This window comes from Vicugna pacos, chromosome 7, assembly GCF_048564905.1.
Source record: "Vicugna pacos chromosome 7, VicPac4, whole genome shotgun sequence".
NCBI classification, from domain to species: Eukaryota; Metazoa; Chordata; class Mammalia; order Artiodactyla; family Camelidae; genus Vicugna; species Vicugna pacos.
Window position 1 is genome coordinate 11,703,499 of NC_132993.1, and position 9,451 is coordinate 11,712,949.

General features: G+C 43.4%; 1 protein-coding gene across 1 annotated transcript; it reads left to right on the forward strand.

The window, feature by feature from the left end:
• The first annotated feature begins 625 nt into the window (after positions 1 to 625).
• On the forward strand, positions 626 to 1,597 carry LOC102529325 (14-3-3 protein beta/alpha-like). The gene has a single exon (XM_072965394.1). The coding sequence runs from the start codon at positions 759 to 761 to the stop codon at positions 1,497 to 1,499; it is 741 nt and encodes a 246-aa protein (XP_072821495.1). The 5' UTR covers positions 626 to 758; the 3' UTR covers positions 1,500 to 1,597.
• Positions 1,598 to 9,451: the final 7,854 nt, after the last annotated feature.

A 9,451-nucleotide genomic window follows, 5' to 3' on the forward strand; every position in this document is an offset into this window, starting at 1 on the left:
CCAAGCTGCATAAACACTCCCAGTGCTACGGAGAACTCAGGATCTGGGGCCCAGAAAGCACGAGGAAGCCAGACAGAGACGGCTTGACTCAGCGTCTCCCTAAGGGGTTCTTAGCACTCACTCAGTGTGAAGTTAAGTCAGACAGAGAAAGATAAATACCATACGATATCACTTCTGTGTGGAATCTTAAAAAAAAGATACAAATGAACTTACTTACAAAACAGTAACAGACTCATAGACCTAGAAAACAAACTTATGATTACCAAAGGGGAAAGGAAGGGAGGAGGGATAAATTAGGAGTTCGGGATAGCAGATACACACTACTGTATATAAAACAGATAAACAACAAGGACCGACTCCATAGCACAGGGAACTGTCTTCAATAGCTCGTAATAACCTATAATGGAAATAATCTGAAAAAGAATATAAACAAACAAACAAACTGAATCACTTTGCACTTTGCTGCACCCCCCTGAAATTAACACATTGTAGATCAACTATACTTCAATAAAATATATATATATATATATATTTTAAAAATTAAAAAAAAAATTTAGTGACCATGCTGAATTACACACACTCTACTTTATATGGGTGTGGTGCTGGCCTAGAAATAGTTTTCGGGAGCGGAAGTGGAGCCGCCGCCACTGCAGCCGCCGCCGCCGCCGCTGCCAGAGGAGTGGGCTTGGGAAGGAAGCGGTCACCGCGCTCGGAGCCCCGCTCACAGCGTCTTTGCCCCCTTCAGTCCTCCCACGGGAATGACCATGGATAAAAGTGAACTGGTACAGAAAGCCAAACTCGCCGAGCAGGCTGAGCGCTATGATGACATGGCTGCGGCCATGAAGGCGGTCACGGAGCAGGGGCCCGAGCTCTCCAACGAAGAGAGGAACCTGCTCTCCGTCGCCTGCAAGAACGTGGTCGGCGCCCGCCCTTCTTCCTGGCGTGTCATCTCCAGCACTGAGCAGAAGACGGAGAGGAACGAGAAGCAGCAGCAGATGGGCAAAGAGGACCGGGAGAAGATCGAGGCTGAGCTGCAGGACATCTGCAATGATGTTCTGGAGCTGTTGGACAAATACCTTATTCCCAGTGCTACACAACCAGAAAGTAAGGTGTTCTACTTGAAAATGAAAGGAGATTATTTTAGATATCTTTCTGAGGTGGTATCTGGAGACAATAAACAAACCACTGTGTCGAACTCTCAGCAGGCTTATCAGGAAGCCTTTGAAATTAGTAAGAAAGAAATGCAGCCTACACACCCAATTCGACTGGGCCTGGCACTTAATTTCTCCGTCTTTTACTATGAGATTCTAAACTCTCCTGAAAAGGCTTGCAGCCTGGCAAAAACGGCATTTGATGAAGCAATTGCGGAATTGGATACACTGAATGAAGAGTCTTACAAAGACAGCACCTTGATCATGCAGTTGCTTAGGGACAATCTCACTCTGTGGACGTCGGAAAACCAGGGAGACGAAGGAGATGCTGGGGAGGGAGAGAACTAATGTCTGTTGTGCTTCGTGATCTATTCAGTGTCACTCTGTACCCTCCATATATATCCCTTAGTGCGATAAAAAAAAAAAAAAGAATTGTAAAAAAAAAAAAAGAAATAGTTTTCAACTAGAACTTTAATAGAAGATACCCCTGAAATTACTTTACATTTTTAGATGATGCCCTGATTATGTCATAATTTAGGATATATAAGCCTCATAAAAACTCCATGATGTTTACTGCAGGTTAACTTCTCCCCATTTTACAGACCACATCTTCCATATCCTATGCTGTTCTTATTTTCTCTATTCCTCATTTCAACTGCAAAATGCATTAAAAACCAAGTAATAAACCACCAGGATCTGTGGTGGTGATAAAATGTAATTTAAGATCATTCCCTGAAAGACACTGAGATTCTTAAAATGCCCTTCCAGTTTGTGCAGTAATGATTAGACATCAGGGTGGGGCGGGGGAGTTGGAGGTTTGGGGTATAAGATCATCACCAATATCTGAGACTTCATATAAAATAAATATAGCTTTCTTTGAAAGACCAAAATATCAAAGCATGTTGCCTAAGATGGGGATATCATCCTGAAGTCACATTATAAGATTTGCAAACAGCAAATCTTAACCTTGGGCTACACAGACTAATTGGAAGAGGCCAAGTTCAAAGAACAAAGTTCACAGCCTTTCAGCATTTTGTAGGGTCAGTTGCACTGCACATGCAATCAGTTTGGAAACAAGAGCTCCGTGAGCTGCAGCTACAACAGGTAACATCTCTGGGAACGTGTGTCTCCCGGGGAAAATTAGGCTGCCTGTTTGCATAGCCAGCACTGCTCTCTATCAGGTCCAATTGTCTCTCGGAATCATCTGAAATGAGCAGGAAACTGGGATCCTATCCTTCCTGATCATGGATGCCCATGATGGAGGGAGGGTGCCCGAGTGTACGAAGCTCACATTCACATCTGCCTACCTGCCCACCTTCAGCTTCCAGTAGGGAAAGAGGAAGCATCAAAATAGTAAAGGAAATACATCTTTTTCTTTACCCTCTTCTCTCTCCTTTCAACACCTTCTCCATCATCCTCAACCTCCCTTCCTGGCTCCCATCCTCAAAGCTAATTTAGGATCCTTCAGGTCCTTGTGAATTTTATATAGAAATTAAAGGCGAATGTTTGGGTTACATACCTTGTGCTACTTCCCCTCCTCACCTCCACAAAAAGGATTTGAATCCGTACATTATACATCTTCCAAAACCCACAGGATATATAACACCAGGAGTTAACCCTCATGTAAACCATGAACCTCACTGTTTGGTCTAGAGTGGCAGTGTTCAATTCAGTAGTCCGTAGGTACTTGTGGCTACTTAAATTCAAATGTAAATTTAATTCCATTGAAGTAGAATGTCATTTCCTCAGTCACACGAGCCACATTCCAAGGGCTCAACAGACCCACGTGGCTAGTGGCAGTGTACTGAACAGCTCTGATACAGGCCCTTTCTGTCACTGCATAAAGTGCTACAGGACAGCGCTAGTCTAGGGAACGACCTGAGAACTTTCTAGTAAAGGGCTAGAAAGTAAAGGTTTTAGGTTTTGTGGGTCAAACAAATGGTGTCTGTCATAACTAGTCAACACTGCCCTTATAGTGTGAAAAACGGCCATAGACAATATGCAAATGATGGGCATGGGTGTGTTCCAATAAAACTTTACTTATGCCATTTGCAGGAACATGGATGGACCTAGAGATCATCATTCTAAGTGAAGTAAGTCAGACAGTGAAAGAAAAATACCATATGATATCACTCATATGTGGGCTCTAAAAACAGAAAAAAAAAAGACACTAATGAACTCATCTACAAAACAGAAACAGACTCGCAGACATAGTAAACACTCTTATGGTTACTGGGGAAAGGGTGGGAAGGGATAAATTTGGGAGTTTGAGATTTGCAAATGTTAGCCACTATATATAAAAATAGATTTTAAAAAGCAAGTTTCTTCTATATAGCACAGAGAACTATATTCAATATCTTGTAATAACCTTTAATGAAAAATAATATGAAAACGAATACATGTATGTATATTCATGAATGGGACACTGTGCTGTACACCAGAAATTAACACATTGTAACTGATTGTACTTCCAATTTAACTATATATATAGAAATAAAAAATAAAAAAATAAAACTTTATCTACAACATGAGATTTGGTCTGCAGCCAATTTTGTCAAGCCCTGGTCTGCAGGAACCATTCCTAACCTAGGGATATTTGACTCCCAAGAGATCTTAAGTTACTGCACAGCATCTACCCATAGGCATCACAAGCAGAAGCTGTAGACTGACAATAAATAATGTGTCTGGCCTATACCTGGACCTTTATTTATCAGGATACGTCTGTCATATCATGACTGATGAAATACAGATTATTTAAAATCACTGCTGCTTCCAAAGGAACATTTGTCATTGTTTATTATTCTCAAGAAATGAACCATGACTTTTATCTCTTTTATTATGTTTCTCTAGAACAAGTAATGCATGTTTGGTTTAGGAAAATGAGAGGAAAAGGAGATTACCTGAGTTTCTACCCAGGAGATTTCTAACCACTGTTAATAGATAAAGATAAATATGCGATTCCTTTGCTCACAGCTATATTCTTAGTGCCTAGAACAGTGCTGAGTGCATGATAGGTGCTCAATAAATATTTGTCAAATAAAAAAATGACTGATTATTACAAAAATAGGAGTGTTCACAAACAGATGTTAGGAATTATATGACTTTACTCCATTAGTAATGCTGGGTGTATGTGAGAGTTTGTGCAGTGGTCTGCTGTTTTCGCTGTCTTATCAAAGGCATCTTTGACCTAAAAAGATGGAGAAGCCCTCAGCCATCCCCAGGACTGAACCCACCACAGGGCTTTATATTTCTGACCATCGATGACCGAGCTCCCTAGAGGAGCAGACATTTTTCCCAGAGCAGCCTTCTGTAACTAACCAAAGCCGTCTATCCGAATCCAGACTATCCCAGGTGGAAAAGCTGCTGGGTTTAATCATAATTCACTCGAGGAAAATGGGGAAGGGGGTTCTTCTGTCTTTTTCTAATCCTGGGAACATGGATCTAGCATATAGAAAAAGATTTTCTGTGGCCTTCCCAAGAAGTTCAGACTTTTTTCACCTTCTTTGGGCCCTGTCAGTTTAGAAGGCTCTAGTATGATCTTAATGAGGTCAGACCATAAGCCTGATCCCTACAAGAACCAACTCAGATTGAGGTACCCCCACTGGTCTGCCTGAGGTCAAGCAGCAAACACAGTTCTTTGATCTCTGGGGGTCCCTCCCGGGGATGCACTCACAGCAGGTAGACAGTGCCTGGGAAGGCAGACAAAGCACAGCATCGTGTTAGCTATTGTCAACAATGGAGAGTTAACACAGAGACACAAGGAAAGGTGTCTTCCTCAGAATGCTTTCATAATCTGGGAAAATGACTTGAGATTTATAGAAACCCACTTAGAGTGCTCTCAGGCATTTTACCTGCATCTATGCCATAGGATACAAGTTCAGGTTTCTTTCTGGCATCTTCACAATATAGCACAGTTAAATTAGGGCCATTAATTGCTGATGCCTAATGAGACCTTTAGGAAAGCAGCCTCCTTAGAAGCAGTGCTATTTATAGATCGTGCATTTTCCACGGCCTCCCTCTCTTATCACTGAGAGGATGGGGAGGAGGCAGGAATTTTTTGTTTCTGAGAAAATGATCACCTGCCCCTCTCACTTATCCCCCATCTGGAATCCTAAACCAATTATGACATCCTAATCATTTCCAAGAGCAACCACTACGCTGTCACACAGAGAGGATTACGACTTCAAACCCGGATACGGCTAAGAGCTAATCATCGATTCAGAAACAAAAGGCACTGTTTTTATGCAAATGGATGGAGTTTTTTAAAAATACACAGAAATAATGACCCAAAATATAATCTATGGTAAAAGATTTATGGCTAAAACAAGATGTGCGCTTCCAAATCCACACACCAAAAAGTGGTGGATGATTCTTTAAAGGGACGTTATCCCCTTTTTCAATACTGTGATGAGGAAGTCCCTTAAAAATCTAACAGCTGCATTTCTCAAAATCGTGAGGGAGCCGACCTGTGCCTTACTTAAATAAGGCACCGCTGTAAAAAGAACTTGTTCAAGGCAGACTGCATCTAGAATGACACTAAGTCTAAGACTCAGCTCCGATACCCCCCCACCCTCTCCCTCACCAACAGGAGCATTTATCCCCATCATCCTCAGTTACTGGCCATGCCATTCTTCAGTTCCTCAGGGTGAAAACCCTAAAATCATCTCCTTCACTCCTCTCTTGCTCTCACTCTCCACATCAGATCTGCCAGCCAATTCGGTTGGGTCAAAGTACATCCAAAGTCCCAGCACTTCTCACCACTCCCTGCACCACGTTAATCCAAGCCACCACCATCCGCAACCCGGAGCATTTAAATACTCTCACTTTTGTCTCTCTGCCTTTGATTTTGCCCTGCCTTCAGGCTACAGCCTATTAAAATATACCTCGTATCCCATCACTCCTCTGATCAACTCTCCAACGACTTCCCTTCTAGAAACCAAGAGCCCCAAATGATGTCACATATCTCCCACTAAGCTCTCCCTCATTCACTCCATTACCAGTTCATGGCCTCCAGGGAGTTTCTTGAACATCCCTGCACCTCGAAGCCTCACGGCCTTTGCACTTGCTGGTCCTCCTGTCTGGAATGCTCTTCCCCTGATATTACCATGGCTGGCTCCCTCATGTCTCTATTCCAAATAGTCCCCATCTCACTGTGAGGCCTTTCCTGACAACACTTCTCAAAATCTCAATTCAAGTTCCTACCATGATGTTTCATATCTCTTTTCACACTATTTTTTTTTCTGCTTAGCACTTTACCCAGCATATCTCATCATTTTATTTATTTATCTTGTTCATCACCCATGTCTCACAATAGAATGTACACTCCATAAAGGCAAGGATTTTGTCCCTTCTGTTTATAGATGAATCACTGCTCTAGTGCCGAGTATAGTATATGGCACTCAATATAATATTTGTTGAATATAGGGACTCCAAAAAAAACAGTCATGGGCACTCCAACTGTTAATTACAAGTTAAAAACCAAATGGAATTGGAAAAAAAATTAGAAATGGCTTTAAGGCCTATGAACATGAAATCGATTAGATCACGATGCAACCATGGAAAGATACACCATGCAGCCCTTAAAATAATGATGTGGAACTTACTCATTAATGTGAAAGGATTGCCACAACATATTAAGTCAAACAGGAAGACTGTAAAACAGTAGGTATGGTATTATCATGGTGTAAAATATTATGTATTATGTGCATGTGTCACCTATGATTATTAAAAAACTCCATTTGTGTATCTATTTTGTTGATAGGCTGATGATAGAGAGAGGGATAAGAAAGACAGAAAAAGGAGAAAGAGTTCAATCCATCATGGTAGAAGAATTGAAGGAGATTTTTGGATTTCTTTGTTCTTTATGCATTGGATTTTCTACAATGAGCAGCTTTTAAAGAATTTTTTAAAGAGAGTCTTCTCTTTTAACATATACTGAGGGTTAGCTACCTGCGAAGAGCCTGGCTAGACTTAACATCCCATAAAGAGCAGCCTGCAAACCATTTCAATCCAATCCTCCAGGAGCTATTTGCCAGCATGCTCTTCAGAGTTCCAAAGGAAGATCTATGTCCCTCCTTTACAACAAAAGCACATAAAAGGAGATGATAAAATAAGTCTAGCTCACTAATATTTTGTGAGAAAGCAGGGTCCTCACAACAGAAGTCTCTTACCTGGCCACCCACCCTCACCTGCCGGCCTCGTTGCAGGCAGATGTGGGTAACTCAGTTTGCCGACTCCCCATACACATCCCACCTCCGTGCTTCTATGCTCCTCACAGCCATGCCTTGAATGCCCCTTCCTTCTAGACCTGCATAAAACCCCCTTCCTCCAGGAAGCTTTCTGACCCCTGACTCCCACAAAGGCAGTCTTCGAGTACTTCTAATTGACACTGAGGAGATGGTCCTTGGCATTGTTGTTTGTCATTATCATTAAGAACAACATGAATAATCACATGTCTTGTTGGGCAGGTAGGGAGGAGACATAAGATGGATGAGACAGGCTGGGCCTGGGCCTCAGATCATTTCAGATTCCCAGCCAGTCTGGACATTTCTAATTTGATTTCAGCCTCTCTGTTTCCCAGCACAAAGCAGAGAGCACTTGCACAATTCAGGAACTCCACAAATGGATGCTGGCCATACCAGTGATGAGCCCCGGCCGCCTCCCATCAGTGGGAAATGGCTTCTGCCTTGGCTTAAATCCAAGCCCCTGGGATCCTAGAGTGAGGGCTGAGATCCGGGCCCCAGGCTTCTCCATTCCTGCCTGCATGTGAGACGCCCCTGGGGAGCGGCTTTTAAAAGGACCCAGACAAGTAAATCAGAAGCTCCAGATGGGGCCCAGGCATCAGTCCTCTTTAAAAGCTCTTCAGGTGATCCCAATGGCAGTCAGGGCTGAGAACCTGTGCTCTGGCCGGAAGACTGTTCTGCCCAGTGGCAAGTAGCAAGTGTGAGCGAGCTCCTGTCTTCTGTGCTCTAGTCAAGCCTAGAGCAAAATCACAAGGAATGGAACCAGCACTGAGCCCTTAAAGCCACTTTCAAGGGCTTGCGGCACACTGGGAAGGAAAGGAAGGCTGAGGGTGTGGCTATGGGCCCCAAGTAATGACCACTGCCTCCTTTCTGTGTCCCTCTCCCTGGCATGGCTTCCTTGTAAAGCTTCATCTTGGTCCTCTGGGCCTCAGTGACCAGCACAGCATGGTTGTACATCCAACAAACGTCACTTGCCATGGGGGTCAATGAGGTGTCACTGTTCATACAGGTGGCATCTTCAACATGAGGACAGAGATGCCCAAGACTATGGGGCAAATGGCTTTGAGGCAGGCCACTGGCATAATGGAAGTGGCTGACCAATTGTATAGGATGGTGGAGAACAGTCATCACCATGCTGATGGCCAGGTGGTCTGGAGATACTCAGGGCTGCAGACTTGGTCTTCGACGCCTCTAAATGCTGAGCTTCATGCAGACAATGGCACAGGCTTTCCATGTGCTCTTAATGGCCAGAAGTTCCTTTCTCTATATAGAGGAGTCTATAGAGGACTTCTTTTTCTTAAGAAGCCTGTGCCTGGGACGAGATATCACCAATGACCGTGATGTGGTTTATTCTCAATTAAGGACTCTGAGGGAATCCAAGTGAGCTAAAGTGGGAAGCAAATAGAAAAAGCATCTCCAACTCTGGAAGCCTCCCCCCACCCCCCCAAAAAAAGCCAGTTCTTTGGCTGACTCACAGACAGACGGCTGCAGCTTGGAGATTAAGAGCAGGAGTTGGACTCAGATTTCCCAGGTCCAAATCTCTTCTACTTACTGGCTGTGTGACCTTGAACAAGTTACTTAACCTCTCTATGCTTTGGTTTCCTTTCCGTGGAAATGGAGATGACACTGAGAAAATCTCTGTCATAGATTTGTGGATTTAAATATAAGTAAAAGTCAGAATATTTAACAAATGTTATGGCCGCAACATGCTAAATGGGCAGGCGAATGCATACACAGCTGAAGAAGTAAGTAAAGGATTCCAGAATTCACTCAGGACTGAGAGTGACCTGAGGCTCCAGGTGTGTGGTCTCCAGGAGACAGGAGTCTGGGGAACCAGGGTGGGATGAGCTGGCCACTGAGGACTGAAGAGAGGCACAACCCTTTGACCTCTCACAAGGTTCAAAAGTCTATGTTTCTCCTCTTCCAGTCACAGAAGTCATCACAACCCTTCCAGCTCAAATCTGTATGTCTGACAGAGATTCCTTAGCCAATGTAAGAGCCAACATGTGCTGAATGCTCACTGTGCGCTGAGCCCCTTAGTACCTTTTGGCCTCACAC